We start from the raw sequence: 26,464 nt of genomic DNA, 5'->3' as shown, positions 1-26,464 counted from the left end.
ACATCTTAAAGCATAAAAGAAATAAATGTGCTCTCCCCTCGGGCTGGCAGAGTGCCCTCTGCAGGGTGGGATCGCAACACAGGAGAGCTCACTGCTATCTTAGAAGCTGAGAGAGGCATTCTGGGGAAAGACAAGGGGGCAGGATAAAGGGGTGAAATTCAAGGTCTTTCCCCAAGAGAACAGAATGCTTTAGGAAGAGAGGCAGGCAGGGCAGAAGGCCGCCCAAGGCAAGCTTTTTAAAAAATCTCAAGTGGAGAGATGCTCTCTCTTGGCCTAGGGAGGTGCAGCTATAGACGTTGACTTCTGAGCCTCAGTTTTGTTCCAAAAACAGTAACTAATTTAGATAAAATGCAATATCTAAATATTTCAGTTACATTTTCTCATTGAATCCTCATAATAGTTCTGAGATTCAGTGTCACGATCCCTGGTTTATACACTGAACATGTTGATGCCCCTTCCCACGCCACCTCCCAGACAAGTTGCAGACCTGGTTTTCCGATGGTGGGCCTTGTGTGATGGGGAGCAGCTTCGAGTAGTTGCTAGATGAGGGCTGGCTAATTAAGAATCTCCTGGGAACTTATTAGATGGAGAGGTTTCTAGGCTATATCTTCAGATTTTAGTATCTGGGGTAAGGCCCCCACATTTGCATTTTTTACAAACAAATCAGGTGATTGTGATACAAAGTTTGATGGCTGGGAACCCTCATGGTCCCCACCCCTCCACACCACAGACTGGGGTAACCTCTCTTATTCACCTCGGGCTCAGACACTGGAATGTTTCTCTCTGATTTTAGCCCAAGCCTAGAGGCGTGGGTGGGCGTCACCTTGAAGCTAAGAGTCAGGCCTTAGTGTGCGCCTTCTTATCATCCTTCCTTCTCCACGTAGGGTGCCCTGCACTCTCCAGGGACATGGGAAGGAGCCTGCTGTCTTGCACGCCAGGCAGACCACCAACTGCTCTCCCCACTCCCTATGCTGAATCCAGATCAGTACAGCAAAACAACGTGGAGTTCCAAAACCGTAATGCTCTGGGTTATGTTTCCATGAGGGATCCTACCAGCAGTTTCAGGCTGGGGAGAACAGATACACACTAACTGTAGCAAAGCCCAGAGGAAGTTCAGGTTGCACCACTCAGAGCTGCCTCTTGGCCTCGTTGGAGGTCATGGTGGGATGTCCTGGACCTTCCCCAGAATGCCCTTCAGATGTTCCTTTTAGAGGCCAGCGCCTCCTGAGCGTTTCCCCTTGGCTTTGCCTAGCCGGCTTGTTCCTGGGCCCATGTGGCAGCAAGATCAAGGCAAAGGAGCTTGGGGATCTGAAGGAGAGGGTGCCATCCGTTGTTGTCTGAACACCAGAAAACCACTCACTTTCTTTCCCTCCCACCCCCACCTTCCTCAGCAGGTGACTGGAGGGTGCAGGTGGCTGGGGTATGAAAGCAAGGGGCTAGGGTATGAGGCCATATTTCCTAGGGAAGTGCCCTGCCCTTGAGCAGTTTACATAATGGGATGCTGTGTGATGACATGCAGTGTGAGCTATGGAGATGCTGGATACATGATTTTGGACGAACTATTTGATTTCTGCATACCTCCTCCCTTTGACCGTTACCAGCTGCCTGATCTAGGACTGGGTGCTTACTCCCAGTTTCCTCATCTCTGAAAGAGGAATGACATTACTTATCTCTCAGAACCAGCTAATGTCCTTTTCCCCTCTTCCACCTCTCCATGTCTCCCCCCCCACCACCACCACCACTCTGTCCTGCCCCATCAAAGATGATGGAAGCACAGAGGAAGAAAAGAATTACACTGGCTTTCTCAGGTTATATCTACCCCTCCCCTTTAGAAAATTCTGCCATCAGTCACCAGCCAACCAATTGAGTAGATATTTTATGAATGTGGGATGTTAGTGCCAGTGTGCCAGGCCTGGTGCCATCTCTAGAGGAGCCTGCAATTAGATTTGATCAAATATATGCACAGTAAAAGATTAATAACAATAGTTATAAATGCCAAGGAAAGGGTTCTGTTTCCCTATAGCGGCTGCCTTCTGAGAGTTTGCAGTCTGGTGATGGAAACTAATTCCATCCACAGAGACAGCTGAGCATCTATTGGTGAGTGTTTGTTGGATGGATCTACACAAAGGAGGACATGCTGAGAGTTACAGGGAGACAGAGCTTCCTGGAGGCGGGGCGGACCAGGATAAGCTTCCTGGAAGCGATGGCACTTGATCTGTGCCTTGTAAGGAGGATGGATTCTGAGAGGGAGAAAGAGGGAAGAGGGGATGCTAAGAGGCATGGGGTCGGGAGGCTGGGAGGCACCCAGTACCACACAGAACTCCCTCAGCACTCTGGGCTCTTTGAGATTTCCCCAGGAGAGCAGATTGGTTTCCCCTTTAGATGAGAGGAGGAGAGGAAGCAGAGATCTTTGCTTAAAAAATCTGTTTTTGTTGATTTTTAGAGAGAGAGGAAGGGAGAAGGATAGAGAGGTAGAAACATGGATGAGAGAGCAACATTATCAATTGGCTACCTCTTCATATCCCGAGTCTGCAAACCGATCATGTGCCCAGACTGGGAATCGAACCAGTAACCTCCTGGTTTCTGGGTCGATGCTCAACCTCTGAGCCACTCTGACTGGACAAAGCAGATATGTTTTGACATTGATGTTTTCAGGGGGAAACCGTGATAGTGATTTTCTCATGAGAACTAGCAAATATGAGGATACACCCCTGCCTCCAGGGAGGAGAGTGAGGGCCCAAGGGAGAGGAGGGCTCAGGGAAAGAGGGCGGGCCCCGAGGAAGCCATAGGTGCTGAGGCTTGGCCACAAGAACACCACGTTCCTCTTCCAGCCTCACTGTGAGCATAGCAGTCTGTCATTTATCACTTACAAAATGTAAAAGCTTAATTGTATCAGGCTTTACAGCTCAGAGGGGATTAGGACCAAAGACGGATTTACAGTATAGCGGGCCTCCCTCCTTCCCCCTGTGGCAGTGCAGCAGCTAAGATTCAGGTGTGATGCGGAGAATTTAGTGCCTGGGAAACTTGGAGTTCTGAGCAGGTCTCTGCTGTGCTAATGGGTGGGAGCTGTGCCCTCAAGCCTGGCTCAAGCGCGGCTGCTCCTGAGCGGGGTTCAAACAGCTTGGAGGCTGGGGCGATGCTCCATCCCCTTCCACCTGCAGCCGGGGTCCTAATATTCAGGAAGTCATGCTCTTACCCTGTGTTGTTCTGCGCAGACATGTCTTTCCAGGGAAGCCACTTGGGGAAGCCTAAGCCATCAGGTCTCCTGGAGGAAGCTGGGTCTCCTGCCCCGGGGGAGCTACAGCTGCGTTCACTGAGTCTGTGACAGCAGCAGGCTTCAGCGAAAGACGTCCAAGTTTGAACATGAGCAGAAAGAAGCCAGGAGGCCCCATTGTTATAAGATAGATTGTATTTAGCCAGGCTGCAGAAATGAGCATTTTATGTGAATTTATGGAAAGGTTCAAGCCTGAGCTTGAAAAAACTATCTCTCCTCAAAGAGCTGGCCCTATTCACCGAATTATCTGGGAGTATTGTTATCAGGACTAAACGTAGGAGCAGTACTCATGAGTTTTTCTACTCCAGGGACCCAGAAGGTGACCAGTAACCCCTGTGCATGCTAGTGAATAAGCCAGTGATCCTGAGCTACGAACACCCTTCCCTAGAGGCCACAGAGGCAGTCCAGTTGGAAACGGGATGGATGCTATGCTACGGCGTGACTTGATGCTGGGTACTCACAGCAAACACAGAGCTTACGTTTCTGATTAATAAATAATAAAGCTTTCTAAAATGTACTCATTCACATTTTAGACCAATGTCAAGCCCATATCAAAGAATGTAATTATGTTTAAGTTCAGGTGTCTTCAGTGGGCGTGCTAGTGGAGATCATTGTGAGTGTGCGTATTTGAGGGTTCTGAAGCCTTCTCGCTCCACCTGTCAGAACTGGAATCTGAGTAACAGCCTTACAAATGATGTCCATTTCCTTGATGCTCAGCCTTACAAAACCCCCTTTTTCATTTTTTTAAATTAGCTGTTTCCATTTTGAGAGCCTATCATTTTGTTTGTTTGTTTGTTGTTGTTGTTAATCCTCACCCCAGTATATTTTTTCCATTGATATTTAGAGACAGTGGAAGAGAGAGATGGAAGGAAGGAGGGAGAGAGAGAAAAACATTGATGTGAGAGAGACACATTGATTAGTTGCCTCCCACACATGCCCCTACCAAAACCTGCAACCCAAGTACGTGTCCTTGACCAGGAATCGAACCTGAGACCCTTCAGTATGTGGGCCGATGCTCCAAACCACTGAGCCACAATAGCCAGGGCTCCAGATCCTGTCATTTTAAATCAAGGCTCCTAAATGTGAATCTGTTTCATCCCAGCCCCTCCATCCTAAAGGTCTGGTTTCCCAAAGCCCAGTGTTTTCATCAGCATCTACTATGATTACAAGGGTCGCTCTGGGGAACTGAAGAGAGATGGGCGCTTTGGGGAGCTGGGGGTGGAAGGCATAGTAAGCCCTGCCTCTCCGGCCTCGCCCACCTTGCTCCTGGCACCAGGCCATGCATTTGCATATCCTTCCTGAGCAAATTAGACGGTGCGCACTCTAGGACAGGTTTCCATGCTTAATTCACACTAGCAGCAATGTTTCTAGTCCAGGGGGCTGATTTAGTGGCAGGAACAATGCATTTCCCTCTGGGTAGGTAGAAACAGTTGGACTCTAATTCGTAAGAGCCTTTGCTTGGGAACATCTGGGTTGAAACTACTATAGTTAACAGATGATGTGGGCAGTAAAAAAAGGGGGGCTTTGTATAATGTCATTGTCAAATTGGACAGACCTCTACTTAATAATTACCAAGAAAGCAATCTAACTTGTTATTACAACAGTTTTATTGCAGATTGCTGGTTTAAAACCTTTTGTGTCAGTGGCATTTTTTTTTTCTTAAAAAAAAAAAAAAAAGTCATTTCTATTCCCCTGTAATTACTTTTTGCAGCCAGCGACAACTTCCTGCATTGGACACATTGAGACATTTTATTTTTGAAGTCAGGGGTTAAATTCTTGCTAACTTACTGCTGATTCCATCCTGTTTATCACTCTGGGAGAGCTTTCCTACTTCTCTCCTACCCCTGCCTCACCCTCACCCTCAGCCTCCTTTCTCACCACACTATCTGGGATACATTTAAACACGGGAGCCTGAGTAAAGCCAGGGAGTGACTAAGGATCGGGTGAGCAAAGCCCATTTTGCTTTACCGAAAACAATGGTGCCGAATGATGCAAGTAAAACATTTAACCTCAGGACATCAATTTCAGGTAGTCTGCAGGCACATTCTTAGGAGCGAACCCTTTGTGATAGTTTGTAGAGGATCTCAAGGAGAAATTGTTGTCCGTATCTTAGATTTGTGCTTACATCAGGGCGTCGTGGGTAGAAGGCAAAAATTAGATTCCCAGAGCACATTGCTGCTGTGATTTCCTTCTGCACACCCCCACCCCGATCTGTGTGCTTTTAAAAAACAAGACACGTGAGGAAGCATCTTGTTTTCGCGATTCTGTACTCACTCCCAAACCTTCTCTGCCTAAACGAGACTTTCCCAGTTTACCACTTTATCTCTTCTGTGTTATTCCAGCCACTCGTGACGTTCTACTCCCCATTCTTTCATACATTTATTTAATCGGCATTTATGGAAGGCTTATGCTTTGCACTTTGCAAAATGCCAGGGAGATAAAGCTTGCGTCTCACACAGAAAAAGCTCAGTCTAGAGGGCAGAGAGATGTATAAATCAAGGATTACCACACCAAACCACACACATTCCCCTGTTTACTGGCCTTGATCTGCTTTTCCCCAATGGACCTCCAACAGGGGCTGCACCTCTGCTACAGCCTTAAGCCTAGTACCCTGACATTGGCCGACTCTCTGTGGCAGTGTCTAATGAAAAACTGTGATTTTAACAAGGAAGACATAATTCTGCGAGCAGTGTAAATAGTAAGTTACCCAGTGTTGATATTTTGCAAACATCCAGGTGATGTTTTTAGAGCGGGGATTCAAATCTTCAATGCCTGTAGGGGGCAGGGAGCAACAAAGAGTGAACTGTGAGGTCTGAGACAATAGGGAGTGGTGGGGACTGTGGCACATTGGAGCGCATATGTCTCATCCAAAGGGGCAAGTGCTTTGGAGCTCCAATCTCTGTAGTCATAGGAAATGTAGCTTCAGTGTGGTCATATCTTGTTTGTCCAGGAAAGCCAAAAACTAGTTTTTATATGAAATCACCTGTTGGTATCTAATGCCAGTTAAAAAGCAAAAGACAAAAAATGCTGTGCTGACCAAACGGAACATGTCTGCACATTGGGCTTCTGGACACCCCTTCATGTCCTCTGCTTTGATGAGAAGCATCTGTGCAGCACTCTGCGTTGAGACTTGATTTCCACTTTTGACATTTCTATATAAAAGTTGTTTCACCTTGAACAAACTGCTTAATTTCCACCTTTGGCTTTTCTATATAAAGGCCAGTGGACCTTGAGCAAGTTGTCTTGCTGTCTCTGGCCTCAGTTTGTCATCTATACGAGGAACGCAGGATCAGCAGTCTCAAAAGGGCCTCAACCTCTGTGGTCGTGGCACTGTTTGTATGTAATCACTTTGGTTCCATCACTCTGTCCCTCTCCAAATTGTCCCTTTGGCCAGTGAGCAAAGGATTGTCGTGGGTCAAAGGGCTTCTTAAAAAGAGGTTCCTATAAAGTAGTATAGAATTATCTGAGATAGGGATTTGAGGGTTATGAAAGAGGACTCAGAGATCTGCTGGCAATCCCCTGCTAGGCTATGAATGTGCGCAAGGCCACATAGATTTTATCAACGTTTCTGCGTTAGAAAGCTCCTTTCTTCGTATGTCTAGTTGGTAAATGATATCATAGTAGTTTAAAGATATTATTCATGATCACTATGAACCATTTCTTCCCTTCTCACCTGTAGGATCAGGTGGTTAAAACAATAAGGATCTTTGATCCCATGAACTGCCAGAGTCCCGAATCCGAGTGGTCGTTGCTCACAGACTATCAGCATATTGGCCTCTTCAGGATCATGCTAAGTCAAGATCAGACTTCTTGAGCTTTTGGCATTTAGCTGCTATTTACATTAGGAAATGGTTACTTAATCTTAGTAATTTGGTTCAACAAATACTGCATAAGCCAGCTGATATTTTAAATAGCTTAAGCTCCAGAAGTAACAGCCTCATAAAAGGTACGTGTTAGTGGTGCTCTATGGGACGTAAATTAAGAAGAGCATTTTCCCAGCTGTACTTGGCCTGGTGTTTCAGCAAACTGTGTAACCAGCAGACATTAGAGTCTGCTGGCAGGAGTCAGAAAACCTGCACATCACCGGGAGCCCCGGCACGCCTGCCTGGAAGTGGCCCTTTGAAATCTCACTGTCTGTTGAAAGCCATATGGAGGACCGTGGCCTCACAAGCTTGAATGAGCAATTGGTCTTATTCCCACCAGAGAGCAGGAGGCCTTTATCGGTACCTTACCTGTAAGTAGCCCATCCGCAAGTCCAGCTCATCTGATTATGGCACCTTGCTATTTAAAACCAACCCAAGGCTTCCCGAAATCCCACTTGGAATAGGTTGCAGACTGCTTGCTGTGGCCAACAAAGTCTTCTGATCTTGCTCCCGCCTGGCATCCTGACCCAGTCGTTATCACAGTTGTATCACTGCCCCTCAGATACCCCAAGTTCCTTCTTGCCTCAGGGCCCTAGCACTTGCTGTTCCTACTCCCTAGGATGCTCTTTCCCAGATCCTCTCATCGCCTGCTTCTTCCCATCATGCTCCAGGGCCCTGTGCTCTAGTGGCACGTCTCTAGAATGTTCCTCCTGGACCATTACAGATAACACACTCTTCCAGTTACTCTCCGTTTGCTTAGGGATTTTATTTTCTGCAGAGTCCTTGTCTTCATCTGGGAATTTATTATTAAATCACTTGTATATTTGCTTATTGCCTCTCTCTGCCAACACAGATTTTTCTGGGGATGAAGATGTTGTGTATCTGTCAAGTAGTAGGTAGGGACCTTGGCAAGTTACATGAGCTTTTTGAGCCTTAGTTTCATCACCTGTAAAGTAGAGATATCTCTAGAAGTCTGAGTAACTAGGCTGATCTCTCCCTCTTAGGGATATTGTAGGGACTAAATGAAAGCTCCGAGAAAGGCCATGCCCTGTGACCAAGCATCTCCTCCCCCTTACAATGCTGGAGCTAAATGAACATCAAGTCACTTCCCTGCCTATCAGTAAGCCATTGTTTTATTAATCAAAAGTATTTGGAACATAAGTGATAATGCCCATTGTAGAAACACCATTATATAGAATAATTTTTATTTCTGTGAGCTTTCATTTCTCTGAGTATATAAATATGTTGTCACCGAATGGTATCATGTTGTTTACATATTTGTATCCATATAATAATATTTGTTGATCTTATACCTTAAGATAGTCTTCAAAATATCATTTTGGCCCTGGCCAGCGTGGCTCAGTTGGTTGGGCATTGTCCTATGCACCGAAAAGTTACTGGTTCAATTTCCTGTCAGGCACATGCTCAGGTTTCAGGCTTAATCTCCAGTAGGAGGCATGTAGGAGGCAACTGATCAGTGCTTTCTCTCATCAATGTTTCTCTCTGTGTGTCCCTCTTCGTTATTCTCTCTCTAAAAATAAAATCAATAAAAATATTTTAAATGTTATTTTGAATGCTAATGTATTCCATATTGCATCATACTTTTTGCCTTGTTACTGCATATGTAGGTTGCTTTCAATTCTTCTTGCTCTGTAAATACTACTACCTTGAACATCTTAATGCAGAAAATATTTTACAGAACCATTTATTATTTTCTTAGAATTGAACCCCAATAAGTGGAAATCATTTATTGAGCTTGTCTGTATTGGCGGTTCCATGTGCAGTACTATGGGGAATTCCAAACCAGTCCAGATCTCTTAAAGAACTTCTGCTGGTTGAGGAGACAAAATTCAGATACATGAAGGCACAATCAGTGTTAGGTTGACTAAGGGCTGGATAATGTGGTTGCAGACAAGGTGCTGGAGTTCTGAGAATAGAAAGGAAATCAGAGGGCAGCAGTAGCCGCAGAAGACCTACAGGGAAGGTGGGATTTGATGTGGGCATGGGAGGGTGGGTGAGGAGAGAGGAGATGTTCTGGGGGCAGGATCTGCATCAGTGAAGGCACCGAGGGAGGAAGAAGCTGACCTCAAGGCAGCCTGAGCTGCGGGCAAGAGCCATGGGCAGATGAGGTGGGACAGCTTGGCTGGTGCCAGGAGTGACGGTGCCGCAGTCATGTGTCGGGCAGTTACGCGGAAGCTAAGGATTATTACCATCATTCCGAGCACACAGGGGTCTGCTTGGAACCACAATATAAGCCATTTATACAAAAGACCAAAATGGAATCCAAATAACAGGTCCAGCTGCTCCAAAAACCTCCCTCCCCCTGCAGTTAACATTTTACTACCCAACCGAGAAACTAATGAATCTGGCCCAGCACAGATCCCCAGACACCAATTCCTGCTTAGGTCTGTGTCTAGACAGCTAGACCTGAGTGCAATTTGCACTTTGAACAGTCAGTGCCTTATCGCTTGCAAGAAATCAGCCTTAATGGGGAAGCGGGAGGTGCCACCCCCAGCCCCGTCCACTTGGCACAGCGACTGCAGAATGAGGCTCCCTTGGATAACGATGGGGTTAGGAGATGAAAGGGACGTAACAGTGCTGGCTGTGTGGCTCTGGTCCTTCAGGAGCACTGACTGGGAGGTGTCTCCATCTCATTGCAGGCTGTGTTTTGTGAAGCTCAAGCTCCTCATGATAGCCATTGAATACAAGTCCGCCAACCGAGAGAGCCGGTAAGTTTGCTGCGACTCTGCGGCCAGCTCACTTTGATGATGGTTAGCATGCATCCTGGGAACGTTCGGTCCACTTCTCTGTCTTGGGGATTATTTACTTGCTTGGGACCCTGAAGCAACACCTCTCAGACCCTAAGACACATTTCCAGGCATGTTCGACCAGGCACTGGCGTCTCTATCCCAGACCCGCCTGGCATCGGGAGCCCCCTGGGCCTTGAGAGTGTTCCTCCAAGGAAAGCGAGGAGACCAGCCCTCCATCCGATGGTGCCAGCGTTCACTTTCAGCTCTCTGCATAAAAGAGGGGTCAGACACTGTCCTCTTACCCCTTTTACTGTTGTGAGCACAAAGCACAAAGGTGGACGCCAACCTCATTGCCAGCAGGCAGGGGGCAGGGCCATGATGGGAGATACGAGCTCTCTTGATAGCCGAATTACAAGCAGCCTATTGTGGACCATATGTGCTTCTCCCGGTGCAACCGAAATCCAGGTGGCAGGATATCAGCTTCATGTAAATTAGCCGGAGGAGCAAGGCGCAGAGGCAGGGGCCCTCTTTATTTATTTATTTTGCACGTAATTACGTGCAAATGAGACTGATGAGGGACTGGGTCTGGCTGAAACAGATAACACCCCAGTCAATAGATGAGTTCACACTGGAAGAAGGAGGCATCACATTAACAAGGAATTCTGTGGATGGAACACTGTATGCATTACAGATAAAATAGAGATGATTTCTGCCACCCGTCTCCCCCATTTTTACCAGTCGTTTTGGGAGAAAGGTAACTCATTGAGACATGGTCAGGCTTTTGTCCTCTGAAATGACATTCTGGCTTGTTCCTAGTTGTAGTCAGTACGTTTTCCTGTAGAGCAGACAGCTTCGCACACACACCCGAATGACCGCGCAGAGTACAGGGCCAGGCTAGAAGGTTCCTTGCTATGATCGTTTAAGGCATTTCCATTATTTGGATGAGTGACCCGATAACGCCAGACCTCCAAATGTTCAGTCTGTGTCTCCATGACAAAAAACGCTGGATTGTAAGCAAGTCAATCCAATGTTCTCTGTTACCTCAACCCCAGATCAGATTGCTCTGCGTCAATCTGATCAAACGTTCAGCTATTATGAAAATCCAAATCAACCCAAAGGAAGAAAAAGCGGTAGATTTGGTAGCCACGTGTAGAACATGGCTGTGGCAGTTAGAACATATGTACGTAGACACATATTTTTCCTGTTGGCAAGTGAAGAATATTATTTGCAAAAACCACTGAGAGTCCTGGCTATTCGCTGTTCAACTGATGACGTGGATGTTCCTGGGACTGCTGCTTGTCCATGTTGTTGCCAACGCTCACCTGTGCCTGGCGGGGGGGGGGGGGGGGAGGGGAGGGGGGGGAGGGTTGCAAATGATATTCTTTGTGTTGCCAACTCAGTAATTCTTTGTACAATTCAGTGTTCTCTCTTTCTTATTTGTGCATCTTTCAACAAAGTGTCCTGATGTGGGTGATGCTGAATAGCCTTTCTCGAGCATTCTGGAAGCATTTCCTAGCAAGAGACTGTACTCTGAACCTTGACCAGTCCTCTTCCACCTGCCACTCTTTGGTCCCAAGGAGGGAGAGGAACAGGCTGCTAATGGTCCCATGGAATGCCCTGCCCCCACTCTAAGAAAAAGAAATCAGAGCTTTCCCCGAAGACACAATCTTTCCTTTGATGGACCCTCCAGTTAATTCACCAATCAGAGATGTTTTCAACAAAGCCACATTTACAGATAGAGGTTTTTAGATTTTTTTTTTTTTTTAAGAAAAGGGAGAAAAGAATTTGGCTTTGTTTTGGCTTTCTGTGTGCCGTTGCCAGCTTTAATCCTCAGCTGTGGCTTGGTCTCAGTGTAAAGCTCATTGGTTCTTGTGGAAAAAGGTGTGTTTGAAGGAATGTGGATCATGCCTGTGAGAAAACACAGGGCTTATCAAACACAGTACCCATGTCTCCAAGAATCCAGTGCTGGACCCTTCCTGAGATGATAACTTTGGTTTTTCCCCTGCATTAAAACATTTCCCATTTTCTTTCCTCTCACACTTTTGAAGTGACCAGGTGTTAAAATCCCGAGAGCCCTGCTCCTCTGTCCCACCCCAGTGCCCCAGCCTGTCCTGAATGACCTTGTCCTTCCGCCCCATGATACTGTTCTCATGCTTTGCTGAAAAACCTTGTTTTCACATGTACCCTTCAAATAATTTGAAACAAAGGTTTTATTCCTTCTTTTCCTTCTGGTGTCAATTTATTATCAAATTGTTTGATTTTAAATTCTTTTCTTGTCGTTTTGCAGAAGCCGAAAGCGGTATGCACTCTTCGTTAACTTTCCTCCCAACCTCCACCCTCTATCTTCACTTCTAACCGCAGGACTAACTATTTGTCAAGAATTCAGGAAGATAGAGATTATATATATGTGTATATGTGTATATAATCTCATTCCCTTGTCAGTATATATAGATATATATTTATATATAACTATATATGTATATTTATATATAAACCCCTCCAACTAGGGGACATAAAAATTGAAAGTAGCACATTGCTTTTCTTGTTTGATTTGTTGATTCTTTTGGATGACGCACTAACTTCTTTGCAGGAAACCTTTGCAGGAAAAAAAAAAAACACAAAAAAAAACCAAAAAACACAATCTTGTTTTCAATCATGGCACCAATGATGGGAACAAATGCTATTCAAGTTGAAAAGGAGGACGCTTCTCTCCAGCCCTCGGTGTCTGTTTCTGTCCTGTCCTGATGTGTCATGGTGTCCACCAGACTTTGGTTCCATTTGTCTGCATCCCACATCCACATTCCCAGTGACCCCCGCCTCCCTGTGTCCACTTTCTAATTGGTAGAGCAGAATTCGTGTCCTTTTATCCACAAAACAGAGACCAAGCCCTTACACTTACTTCTTTTTCCTTAAACTTGTTTAGATGATCAGATTTTGCATATGTGTTTCTTGGGCAGTACTCCGATGAGTACTGTCTATTGAGATGAACTCAGGGGCTTCTGTTTTTCTTAGTGTATTTGGGCATATTTCTTAATATGAAGTATTGCAACGTTCACCGTGTTACCTCACCTGTTTTGCTGCTGTTATATGTTGCATGAAGCATGACCGAATCCTCATCGGTAGCTTTTTTTGTTTTCTACCTTTTTGGGTGAATATTTCCAGTGCAGCTTCTTCAATGTGTTCTCTATCTAAGGGCGTGTTGTTGAAAACATACTGTTGAGATGCCTACTTATTCACCTTCTAAAGAGTTGTTTTTCTCTGTGGTTGTAATCACTGTCACATGTTTGTTTTGGTGTGTGTGTGTGTGTGTGTGTGTGTGTGTGTGTGTGTGTAACTCTTTCCGAAGTCAGGTTCTTTGTGGTTTTGTGAGTAGATGTGTGAAAATAGAGGTGGCTTCCTGTCAGTTCGGTATTATTGACATGATCCAACTGCGAGAAGTTACTGCAACACTTTGCATCGCCAAAGGGCCACAGTGGTTGCACCTGTGCTGTTGGCTTTGGCCTTGGAGTCCTTTTATCATGTGGTGAAGGCATGTTGTGATGTAGGCATGACTTGGCCTAAAGTGTCCCAGAAAGCGACTCAGGTTGTTCCCAGACCAAATATCCAGCATTGTCCTTGCCAAATGAACGATTTCTTCTCCCTCCCATTCGGCCACTATTTTCCTTACATGCAAAATCTATTTGAAAATGCCATTTCTAAAATTGTTGGGATGGAATCAGGATAAACATGTCATTGGTGGACCGCAGTGGAGGTCACTTGAGTCTGGCCGACTGGGAGCAATCTTTATGATGCTGTCTCTGTGTAAGTGCCCTGGGCTCCAGTGTGCTGAGCATGGAACCCACACTGTGGAATGTGTGTGTGTCTAGTTGTGTGGGACTCCGACAGCATATATTTTAACACCCAGAGAAGTGACAAGTCCCAGAAAGGCAGCAAGAGTTGAGATTTGGGGTTTCTGGAGGCTGTGCCCTAACACAGCCCCTAAACTTGCCAGGCAGCTGTACTCCCTGAGATGGGAACCAGTTGGTTCAAACAAAGTCCCACCCAACAGCAATCGCACATGACCTTGTGTGTTCAAAGAGGCCACTTTCAGGGGCATGATCCCTCTGGGCCCGGCATGAACTGAAGTCCTACATGGTTCTTATTCTCTTGTTCTAGGTAATGAAGTCCCATTAGCTTTCTAGACTCAGATATAATTGCAGTGCTACCAAATACAAAGTATGCTCTCATGAACGTGATATTTTTGTAATTGCTCAGGGAATGGTACATTACACCTACCAGAAATTGAGTGGGGAGGAAAGAGATTTACACCTGTCATATTTATCCGTAATGGAGAAGAGTTTCCTTAAAAAATATCTCTTTCAGTTGAATTACTAATAATGGGTTGTCTCTCAAATCAGCAAACAAGTAAAGTTCATGATAATTTTTGGAGGAGAAATAACGAGTTGTTTCCTAGTTGTTATCCATAAATGATGGAGAAAGGGAAGACATCATTTTGCCCTATTAAGCCCCAAATCTTCACCCTAACCCAAGTTCAGCAAGAGATACACAGTGAAATGCACTGCAGCTTGAGACTTGGCACTCCCACCCCTCCCGAGGGCACCCAGCAAGTGCTGTTTCCCAGTGGACTGAGCCCTGCTAGCCAGTTTCAGGAGAATGTGTCTTATATTTAAGAACATATTTCAGATCTAAGTGAGTGGTGTTTTCAATATTGAAATCAATTGCTTTAATTCCCCGGGTGCCTAGGTGTTTATATATTTGTATATTTACATATTTATGCTTAATGTCTCTGGGATATTGTTAGCTTACTTGCCACCCCCCCAGAAGAAATGTGATCCTTCCTCCCATAGGCCTGACTGGTAGGAACTGCAGGTGGGCCTTTGAAAGATCAGTTGTGACTCCTTTTCTCCTTAGTAGAGAGGGAAAGCAACACTTTTAGAACTAAGACCAATGACTTAGGTTTTTCACTCATTCCACAAAGAGTTGAAAAGTGCCTATTCCATGCAGGGCTCTAAGCTGGCTGCTATAAGAAACTAATTTATGAAAGTAAATAAAATATGATCTTGCTTTTCACTCCTTTATGCCCCTATGAGTTCCCTACAAAAGATATCTATTTATTTTATATAGTGAGCGAGGAACTGAAGAACAAGCCTAGATTCAAAACTAGTCTGAGAGCAAAAGAAAAAGCATAAGAATCCTTGGGGAAGGGACCACACCAACCCTTGGCCTCCATCTATCACTGAATCTTTTCAGTAGAAATTAACAAACCATAGAAGGAAGGGGATAATTTATAGGGTCCTTGGAAATGAGGGCAAGTCCATCCCGCCAAGAATATGTCCCTATTGGAATTCTGCTAATTGATAGATGGAGTTCTTTCTTAGAGATTTTCTTGATTCTTCACATGACATATCTTGAAGTTCATCTCTGTTTGATAAGCAAATGAATTAGACAGAATTGGAGCCAAAGACTGATTTAAAGTGATGCCCAGGGAGGGAGACTTTTGGCCGTCATCAGGACACGCAAACTTAACATTGGCTATTTTAAGACATCAAAGATCTTTGGAAAGATTTACATATTCCCTTTAGGAGGTGAACAACACATTCTAAGGATAGTAGGCACTTTGCAGGAACAAAAAAGAGTTACTTCTGTTTCAGATGCTTAGCTTTTTATATTTTCAAGAAGACGGGGATCAGTACTTCAAACTTTCTAGATTTGGAACGTGTATAGAAGACTTAATGTCTGAAATGTCAAAAAGAGTAATATATTTCCTCAAAGAGTCTTTGAAACTCTGTGCCCTTACACAGGGAGTAGTGTATACAGTGGTTCCTGGGTCAGACTAGAGTGCTTCTCTACCAAACCCATAAACATGCATGCAATCCAGCCCAGAGAGCCTCTTTATGTATCTTGATGTCTTTCCTTCAAGAGCTGGGCTCATTCTTTCAGCCTCATGCACCATGTAGAAATGATTGCAAGCCTCCAGCCCTGACCAGAAGAGAAAGAGAATATTCTGGAGTCACCTGGTCAGTGATGACCTTGGAGGTCCTTCCAGTGTCTTATACAATCAGCCACAAAGTTTAAGGTACAGAGAGCTACTCTACTGTGTAGACAAAAACCAGTCCAAATTAGCCCATCTACAGCTACTGTACAGGAAGTAAGTCTCTCAGATACTATGGTCAGTGAAAAGGTCTTTCAGTGCCCATAGGTAGTTTCTTAGCACCAAAGACAAAATGGGGAGCTGTGAGGCTGTGAGAGATGATCTGCTTCTCAGGTGCTGTAATCACCTTGCTACTATTAACCGTGACTGTGCATTAAGGATTTCTTGTGTAACAGTCACTCGGCGAATAGTATGTGCTTTAATTTTCTTAGCAACACTATAAGCTAGTGATTCTGCGGCCCATTTTGCAGATGAGGAGAGTAAGGCTTAGCGCCATCCACATGCTCAAGGCCGAGATCTGAGGCCATAGGCCTGACAGGTGCACCTGAGTACTCAACCACCAGCAGCAACAACACTGAGATCTGAACACAGATCTGCCTTACTTCCATGCCTGAATCTGCCCTCTCCACCCTCAAACTTGACCAGGGCCAGCGGAAGGCTGAAATAAATGATCTCAACCTGCCGTCTGTGGAGTGACATCCCATATTCTTACTGTAGGCGGGTTGTTAGAGAACAGAGGCAATGAAAAGAGACTTTTCGTTGGCAGGAACCTTGCTATCACCGCCATGGCATAGTGGGGTTGACCATTGGAGTGCAATTTTTGAAGCATGTGATGTAAAAAGGGGGAAGCAGGTTCTGTGTGAGGCTGTGTTGTGCATATATGTCACCAAGACATTGATGCCTCTCAAATTTCCTCTTTTGAATTGTGTTGCTGAAATCATGATAGGATTTGTTTTCACCAGGGAAGCTTTTTAACACTCTTAAATGAATACATGTCAATAGGTAGAATTTTCCAATTTTGAGGAAGTAGCCCCTTTAGAGTCCAGAAGTACGTGGAATTTTTCATTATGTCCTTGTCCACTATTTTAAAGTGTACAGTTAGTGCTTCACCCTGTAACTTCACCAAGTCATGGGCAGGACGTGTTCCATGTCACGAGGCCAACTAAGGAAAAGCTGATGATTCCATTGAGAATGGAATATCCTTTTGGCTTCCCCCCCCCCTTCAAGAATAAATAATAAAAGGAACAATAACCAGTAGACATAGAGCCTTCTGTGCATTGTCACTGGAGACTATGATGATCATCATGCCCTCCTTGTGGGTGAGGAAATTGAATCCTCGAGATGTCCTGTAACTCGCCCAAAGTCAGACAGCTACTGAATGGCCATGCTGGAGTTTGGACCCAATCTCTGGTTGCAGAGCCAGGGCATAGAAGAACTGCCCAGCAGGAACAGGGGTAAGAAAGTATGACGACCCGGAATGCTGCCCGTCTGAAACGTTGCATTTAACCGGGAATCTGGCTAGCCTGTATCAGCTGGGGCCCTTTCTCCTCACGATCATGAAAAGTCAGAGGGTGGTGCAACAAACGTGGAGAGTTGGTGGAGGGTGATTGGGAGGGGCCTCTCCAGCGCTGCCCTGTGTGGCCCGCTGCTGCCTCACTGTTGTCTGGGCTTCCAGGGAAGAACAGTCAGGTCTTCGTGGACTCTTGCTATTATTTAGTGTTAATGAGAGCAGTGACACGGGATTGGTTTCCTTCTGTCAGGCCTTGTTATGGGTAATAGGGGATGTTCTTGTGACCACAAACCATTATTTTGCAATAACCATCTACTCTGTTCTCCCAACAGAACAAAAGTTCACCTGGGTCCTTCCTGTATTGCTACAGGCACATCTCCCTGTTGCTCACAGCACTTTTCTGCAATGATTTTACCAGCAGAAAAGGATTACATGTTAATTGCCATCCTCCATTTTGATCGTTTTAGTCAGTTTAGGACTTCCTTTAGCCTGATTCCAAACATCTATTACATGGAACACCTGATTTTCAGATCAGACTCCCTCCGTTGTATCTGTTGCTGAATTTAGAGTCCCTAAATTCCGTATCCGTTGAGCCCAGAGTCTCATCTCAGTCTCTGAGTATGGTGTTCCTGGATTCTGCTTTTGATCTGCAGAAAATTAAATTTGTTTGTTTCATCCATTTATTAGATTAGGATACATTTATCTCTTCTGTCAGTCCAAACACAGCTTGGTCAGCTAATCTATTTATACCACTTTGAAATAGGACAGTGTATATTTAGGTTCATACTTCCCTGCAGGGGAAGTTTTTTGTGGTAATTTGCATTTGTTTTCTAATTACAGTTTGCCCCAATCAGGATGTGCTAGACATGCACCTTATTCAAAGACTCTCTTACCTTTTTGTAAACGGCAGGCTGGGATCATTAAGTATTTCTGATTGCTCACAGTTTTCTTTTTCACTGTTCTGGTGGACCCAGTTCTTTCCACACAGACTGCACATGGAATCTACTTCCATGTCCTTATCATGTCATGCAGATGTTCTGCTTGCTTCTGCATTGGTATGGGTGTCTTGTACCATTCCCTGCAGTGGTATGTGGTGTGTATACATGTCTGTTTCTGTATGCATATAGGGGTCCCATTAATGCTCTGTCATCTAACTGAAAATCGGTGAGGCAATAGCTTTATTAGACTAATAACACTCAGTGTTGACCATCAACAGCATTTTCAAAGGGGTACATGATTGGGAATTTTGCTTCAAACCAGAAGCCCATGGTAGCAACCCCATTATAAAAACTTGGCCCTGAAACCTAGATTTGCTTTGATTTCTGCAACTGGGAGTATGCCAACCTAGGACTTGAACAGCCAAGCTTTATGATGGCGTTATCCAGTTAAGTCTGTGGGACAGTGGACCTCAAGCTCCAGACGAAATCGTTGGGGACAGCATTAGACTAGTGGGCCCCCTATACAATTAACAATACCGTGTAGCCTTCAAGGTTTTGCACAGAACATGACCTGACAGATGTGTCTTCTTTGTTTGTTTTTGTTCACTGAGCAGTATATTAATTAATCCTGGAAACCATCTTAAGATCCAAGAAGGTACTTTAGGATTTTTCATCGCAAGTGATGCCAAAGAAGTTAAAAGGTAAGAGTTTATTTTCGCCTGCCTTCCTTTCCATTCTGACGTAGACATCTTCACCCCCTGAGGTGGCCATGCTTCCATATGTACAGGGCCTGAACCCCAGAACATCCGAACAGGCCTCTGGGCATCTTACTAACAAATCTTAGGAAGAAGGGGTTGTGCTTTCAAATGTTTCCATGGGCTCCTCTTCACATAACCAGTTCCACATCTTTGAATTAGCATAACATTTCAGAGGTAGGAGGGCCTGCTTAGCTCCTCCTTCATTTCCTAAGGAAGAAACCAGAGTTCCAGAGAGCTCAATTGATTGTTGCCGCCCTCCGATGCTTGATGGCCCAGAACAACATAGCATAGGGCAGCTGACTCCTCGGCCACTGCTCTTTACTGAGAATTATCAGTTTTTACTTTAAGTGCCAAATGGAATCTCAAAAGGTTTGGATTAATTTCAGATGAAATACTGAACTGGCCATATTTCCATTTGTGGCCTTCTAGGTAAGTGGCTGAAGTTGTCAGGGATAGCCAGTTTTTCATTGGCCTCGATGGTTTATGACACCTTTATTGGTACAGTAAACCCTCGATTTTTCGGACCTCGATTTAATGGACTTTGGGTTTAGTGAATGGAATTTCTGGTCCGTATGTCATATGTGAAAGTTAACACCCTACTAATTTTAAAATGCTTTTAATCTTCAGTAGCTTATAATTTAATTAACAGATTATATTGTTATTTTTTAACAAATTTTAGCGAATAAGCCATATATTGGAGAAAAACACTGTAGTAATTTTGTCGACATAAGTAAATATTACATATTGACAACTATAGTCTATGTATTTAAATCCAAGAGTTGCAACTCCTAAACAATGTTCGGCGAATGATTAGCACATGATTACACCACCTCGCGAGGTGTAATTGGTTCTGTTGTCACATGGTATGACTTTCTGCAGCAGTTTTAACACACGTCAGCCCATGTTCCCATGTGCGCTAAGCCACACCCCAACCCCCAGCCTTGTACATTTGTTGACTCTCAGTGACTGGTGAATGCATGCCTTTACTAGACCTATTGAGTTTAATATGGGGCAGCCCTGTTCTGAGTACCAGGCACCAGGCATTGATGAACTCATTTCCTACTTGCAACAACCCTAAGAGACAGCATTACTGTTCCTATTTTACATATGAGGAAACTGAGGGATGGGTTGGTTAACTAACTTGCCCAAGCCACACTGCCAGTTTAAAGCCAGCGTTTAAAACCAGCAAGTCTTACATTCTTAATTATTTGCCAAGACTGAGCCTGACACGCTGAGCATAGAACTACGATGTTTGACAGCTGATGCTTACTCATCATGCGCTCTTGCAAACTAGCCGCCAGTCATAACAGCTTTCAGGGGGAAAATGCAGTGGAAAAGCAACAACAACAAAAATTTAAACTGAGCTATCCAATGGCTTAAATTTACTTCTGCAAAATTCCCATTACTCAGGTGTGGGTGAGGAAAACCTCTTTATCCGATTCAGGGTCCCCACTGTCTTAGGAGTACCCCAAGAACTGGGTCCACCTGAGAGGAACGTTGGGCGGGGGAACGGGACTGGACACCCTTCTCCTCCTCTGGAAGAGAAGGTTGTGCTCACGGCCAGACGGAGATACAACGCTGGAAGCGGCATCTCCGGGCAGGGGGCTGGGGAGCACAGCAAAGAGAACCCGAGACTCCCATTTGTGTAATCCTATTTCCTGTTGCATCTCTCACTAATGAACGTCACAAATACCAGGCCGTCCAAAAAACAAATCGCCTCCCCTATTGGGGAGTGTGGTGTGTCTCATCTCAGTGCTTTATGGTCTCCACAAATACATGCTGACACAATCAGCTGCGCCGGCCTGTAAGTCCCGCGCTGCGTGGTGTGTCAGAGCAGAAGCTGTCAGTTAGGGGACTGCAAATAGCTGAAGCCTGCAGAAAGCCACAGACGGGCACTGGAGATCTGAATGAAACTAAACTCGTTTTGTGCAAATGGAAAAGTAGATTATGACGTTCTCCTATTGAGTTTGCACCCTCTGCTGCAAAACAGCAACAAAAGAAGTTAACGGATTCTGGCTTAAACTTTCAGATGTAGTATTTTAGGGGGGGGGAAAAAGAAGATGAAACCATCTGATTCCAGTTTTAACGAGGTCACTCTGGGAGAAGCATTTGGTCCCTTGTCCGTTACTCCTGGCCATTAAACATTTTGCTTTTTAAGTAACCTTCCCATAGTATTGAATGTGGGAGTCACAGAATGGTGCCTCATTGGCTCAGGTTTGGCTTATAGACATGATTTGAGCCACAATTTTTTTAAAATATATTTTATTGATTTTTTACAGAGAGGGATAGAGAGTTAGAAACATTGATGAGAGAGAAGCATCGATCAGCTGCCTCCTGCACACCCCCCACCGGGGATGTTACCTGCAACCAAGGTACATGCCTTTGACCAGAATCGAACCTGGGATTCTTCAGTCCCCAGGCCGACGCTCTATCCAGTGAGCCAAACCGGCCAGGGCAAGCCAATTTTTTTTTTTAAATAGTTTCCAAGCTGAAGAAGTCCTAATCTTACATAAAAATCCCTATTATTGGTGTCTCCTGAAAAACATGCGGATTCAGCATTACTGAGCAGCATTCATTCATCCATCAAACGTCAACAGGTCACTCACTTCCCGGGACACTGCACTAGGTGCCAGGGAAACGAGGGAATGAAGTCCCTGCTCTCATGGGCTCCCTTCCAGGGAGGGAGAAGTACAGCTGTGTTTATTCATGGTGCAAAGCATTCATGCAGCTGGTCACTGATTTAGACTGAGTGTAAGTGGAGGTGGCTGAGAGTGAGTGACGATAGAGCAGAGATTGGGGTGATGGGGAAGAATCCATCATTGCAGAGATCTGAAGGGAAGAGGAGACATGATGGGAATAAGTTTGTTGTGTTCAGGGAACTGAAGGAAAAAGAGTGTGTCTGGGGTGTAGAGTGGCGCGGTGAAGTTAGAAAGAATGGTAGGGCTAGGTTGAATTTGTTATCAAATGGAGTCATGGGAGGGTTTTTTGCTGGCAGTGATGCAGTCTGAGTTCTATTACTAAAAGGCCTTTGCACGTGCTCTGCTAGAGTCAGATGGGAGCAGGAAGGGAAGCCAGGAGACTCAGAGGCTACGGGGTAGATTAGGTGAGAGGTGATGGCCTGGGCTAGACTGGTGAGTGAAGGTGGTGAGAAGTAAGGCCAGCTCAGGATATATTTTGGAAACTTCGTAGGACTCACTCATGAACTGTGGAAAGTGAGGAAACAAGAAGGACAAAGAATGGAGCCTAGAGACCAGCCCTCCACAGTTGGGTGGATGATGGGAAAATGGGAGGAGGAACAAGTTGGGGATGGAAGGAATCGAAGAATCCTAATTGGGCCGTGTGAAGTAGGGTAGATGGAGATGTTGTAAGGGCAGTTGCATCTAAGATTCTGAGTGCTGGGTAAAGAGGAGGACTGGAGATGTAAATTTAGATGCTGTATCAGTGAGGGTCCTGGCAAGAAACAGATGACACACTTAAGTGGAAAAAGGGGAATGTATAAAGTTGTGGGCAGAATTAAGGAAAACCCACAAGGGATGGCAAAGTACCCAGCGTTAGTAGCAATGGGGAGCCACTCCCAGCCCTAGTCAAGGGGAAGGAGGGCTGTAAGGACGAGCAGAGGTTGTGCTGTAGGAAAGGCTGCCTCGCAGGAGCTGTGTTCTTCTGTAGGGAGATGGTGCTACTATCATTTTATAAGCTGGTAGCGAGGGGAATGACTCTTCTCACCCTTCAGGCTCCTGTTGGCTCCCCCATTAGACAAACAAAATGAGAAACCAGAGGGCAAGGGGACCCTAAACACCAGCCTTGCAGGATGCAGACCTGGCTTTGGTGATGTCAGTGGCAAGGCCCCCAGTTAAGGCTTCTAGAGGAAGGGGTAGGTGAGCGGGAGAGGACATGGAGAGGAGAGCAGAGAGGGTTGAGGTGGGAGGAGGAGATAGGACAAAGATCCTGAGGAGTGTACAAAGGCTCCTGGAATCCACACCCAGGGATTTAAAGTGAGATCAGCCAGCAAGGTTGTTTCCCCAGCAACACTCGGCTGCTCAGTGCAGGTGTGCAGTAAGGTGGGGGCTGTGCCAGGTGAGCATGAGAGAGGCAGAGATGGATGGGGAAAACAAGGGTACTTGAAAGGAAATGCCACTTGGCAAAAATCAGCTGGAGCTTACATACCCTGCCCTCTCCAGTTGGGAGATGTGGCTCTAGGTCACCACAGACTCACTCACTAACTTTACCTGTCTGGCCCCTGTGGGGATTTTACTTTCAGAATCTAGCTTTGACTCATGAACTAGTTGTGCTTTATCTGGTCTATTTCAAAGGTCTATTCAGGCTCCTCATCACCTCATCATCTCTTTAGTAGAGATGTGTTTAAGACCTTGGACACTGGGAATAGACTGTGTGGCTTTGAATCCTGGTTCTGCCACTCAGCTGTGTGACCTTGGGCAGGTGGCTTAATGTCTCTGTTCTTCAGTTTTCTTGTCTGTAAAATAGAGATAATAATCACACCTCCTTCAAAGGATTGTTTGAGGATAAAATGCATTAATGCTTATTAAATGCTTAGAACAGCACCTGGCCTAAAGTCTGTGCTCTGTAAATGTTAACTATCATTATTAAGATGAGTAGGAACATCAAATGGGGGGGAAAATGGGCAAAGAACGTGGAAGCACAATTGCTTCCTCCTGTCCTACACTTCACCCTTTGAAGCAGGTCATCACTGATTGGGTTTTTAGCCATTGAGGGCAAACAATCAGCTTCCTTTTATTTTTTTGTAAAATAGACGAAACTTGGCATTTAAGGAAATAGTGGATGAGCTATTAGGGTGGAAGGAGCACGGGGCTTGAATCTAGAAGGCTTGGGCTGGCCAGGTAGCAGTACAGGATGACTTTAGGCAGTTATGACACCTCCTCCATTTATCAATGAGGACACGAAGACCCAGGGATTTGGGCTGCAAGATGTGAGATCTCTTCCAGATCAAAAGTCTAAGCAGTGGTTTCCAAATATGCCAGTCCTGCGAAAAACATGAAAAGGAACCTGGGAATAAGGTAGTCAAGAACTGTGTTTTTTTTTTTTTTTTTTTTTTTTTAATATATTCCATTGATTTTTTACAGAGAGGAAGGGAGAGAGATAGAGAGAGTTAGAAACATCGATGGGAGAGAAACATCGATCAGCCGCCTCCTGCACATCTCCCACTGGGGATGTGCCCGCAGCCCAGGTACATGCCCTTGACCGGAATCGAACCTGGGACCCCTCAGTCCGCAGGCCGACGCTCTATCCACTGAGCCAAACCGGTTTCGGCATGTGTTTTCTTTATAGCCCTGGTCAGGGAACGACCATGTTTCCCCCTGGCACGCACCTTCGTGGCGGGAGTGGTGAAGGTGCTGGGCCAGGGTTTTGTTAGTCCCTGGACTCAGGAGGTTGTGAAGTTGTTCCAATGAATGTTAGCACCTCCCAGTACTGAGAGGACACAGGCCTCTGGCTGGGGCTGTTTTTCTAGACCCGGAGCATTTAAATAGCGCCTGGCTTTATTCTGCCTCATCCAAATTAACTTGGACATGGCCGGTGCACTTTATCATCACATATTGACACTTAAGTCAGATGAGGGGACATTCCCATTGACTGATTGCTTTCGCTGGGCCTCCTTCTACTCACCCCAACCCTATGTTACCCTCCGCCCACCCCATTCCAGTGGTCAGCTGAGCTGGCTCCACAGTGAGAAGAAAGCCTTCATTTATTATATGATCTCGAGGTTGGAGACTACGGGAGTTGGTCCAGCCAACTTTGCAGTAAATGTGGGTGAGGAGATCCTGGAAGGAAATGGACAGGAGCCCCTCGATCCATCACTTTTGATTGTCCCTTTCTCGTCTCCTGAAATGAAAGGCCGCTGTCCGAGTGACAAGGCGGACATTTGTATTTGACGGAGGAACGTCATCCTTGTGCCCCTTTAATATACAGTTCACCAGACGGAGGATTTCCGAGATGGACTTCACTTCCCCACCGAGGCCCAGGGCTGCTCGCCCCGGGTTCTGAGGAGCAGCCCTGAAGGCTGCGCTCCGAAATGAAAGACGGGCGAGCCGACTCACGGTCACATCAGCAACCTTTCCCCCAGTTCCTTTTCAAATGAAAGTTTATTAAAAGAAGCACTAACTCAAATCACGGAGACCTGTGTTTGAAATAAATGGTCTTGCGGCAAACATTTCCGTCTGTAAACGTCTAAACCTTTGAAAAGATGAAAGGCAGTGGGGGCCGGCGTGTTTCATTAATTTGGCACCACGGAGGAGGAAATGTGGTGCTCATTTCATTGGGGCGGATTATGAAACATGTCAGTTTTTCCATTCTCTTTCTCCAGGGCATTTTTTTACTGCAAGGCCTGTCATGATGACATCACAGATCCCAAAAGAATAAAAAAATGCGGCTGCAAACGGCGTAAGTAGCGTTTCTTTCCCCCATCCCTCCCTCTCTCCTTCCTTTTCCCAAATTCATTTCCCTTCTCCTTTTCCTATGAAAGAAACACTAAACATCAAGAGCTTTCTTGAACATGTTTATGTTTCACCCAGCAGTTTAAAGAGACATGAAATAAATACCTGTCCTCGCTTTAGTAGAGCAGAGGTTGAAAGTTCACCACCGCCAACACCTAGGCGTAGACCTAATGCCCTGTCTCACTCCGTCTCTAACAGGACGCCTCGGTGGGTGTCCGGTCGAGCACAGTGAGTATGGTGTACGGAGAGGAGGGCGTTTCTGCACCGTGATTCCCAGTGGGTCTGGGAATGCCCAGGGTACGACGGCTGGACTAGGGCAGAGAGGGAAACCGAGGTGAGCACTCGGTCTCCCGAATGGGGCTGACTCTTCCCATTGGATGGCTGCAGGTTTCGGTACCAAAGGCCAGAGCTTCCAACTGCAGTACCTTCAGATTGGCCCAAGGAAAGACCTTGGTCATGGCCAGTGGATTTTGTCATTGTCCCAGGGACCAAGGTCAGACACCAGTGCTCTTCAGGGTCAAGGAGACTGGGCCCAGTGGCTTCTGGCACAGACTACCCCAAACCCCTTCTGAAGCAGCCTGCCAGTGGGGCTTCTTGAGAGGAAGTCAGGGATGTGGGTCGTGACAGCGGGCTTGGAGCGGGCTTTGCCTGGAGAAGGCCGTGCCGTTGGCAGTGATCACGTTGCCTTGCCTAATAGAGATCTCTCGCAACCCCAGAGGAAACGGTGATGATGATGCCTGCCTTCCTATGTGCAGTCTTTTCAAAGCGCCTTAGGATCATTATTTGCTTTGATCCTCACCATAACCCTACATAATTGGCAGGGGGTGTTATTAATCCCGTTTTACAAAAAGAAGAAATTAAAGCTTCGAGGTCACTGACAGGATGAGGTTGCTGAGAGTGACATAGACCCAGCAGACAGGTTCGGGCCTGCCCGAGGCCTCTCTCGGTGCTGTGTGCGACCTTTTGGTTAGG

At 45.7% G+C, this 26,464-nt stretch overlaps 1 protein-coding gene across 27 annotated transcripts in view; it reads left to right on the top strand.

The window, feature by feature from the left end:
* The window catches only part of KCNMA1 (potassium calcium-activated channel subfamily M alpha 1), a 686,992-nt gene that overhangs the window by 537,929 nt on the left and 122,599 nt on the right, over positions 1 to 26,464 (top strand). For 14 of the 27 annotated variants that reach the window (XM_036337223.1, XM_036337220.1, XM_036337215.1 and 11 more), the window contains 3 exons: positions 9,798 to 9,866; positions 18,882 to 18,968; positions 25,363 to 25,439. In XM_036337223.1, the coding sequence (XP_036193116.1) occupies positions 9,798 to 9,866; positions 18,882 to 18,968; positions 25,363 to 25,439 (233 nt within the window). Of the gene's footprint in view, positions 1 to 9,797; positions 9,867 to 12,174; positions 12,187 to 18,881; positions 18,969 to 25,362; positions 25,440 to 26,464 lie in introns of all 27 variants that reach the window. The other 13 variants (XM_036337214.1, XM_036337217.1, XM_036337216.1 and 10 more) reach the window with 2 other exon arrangements.

The sequence above is a fragment of the Myotis myotis genome, unplaced genomic scaffold (assembly GCF_014108235.1).
Source record: "Myotis myotis isolate mMyoMyo1 unplaced genomic scaffold, mMyoMyo1.p scaffold_m19_p_15, whole genome shotgun sequence".
In the NCBI taxonomy this organism is placed as follows: Eukaryota; Metazoa; Chordata; class Mammalia; order Chiroptera; family Vespertilionidae; genus Myotis; species Myotis myotis.
This window is presented reverse-complemented; position numbering and strand designations above follow the sequence as displayed.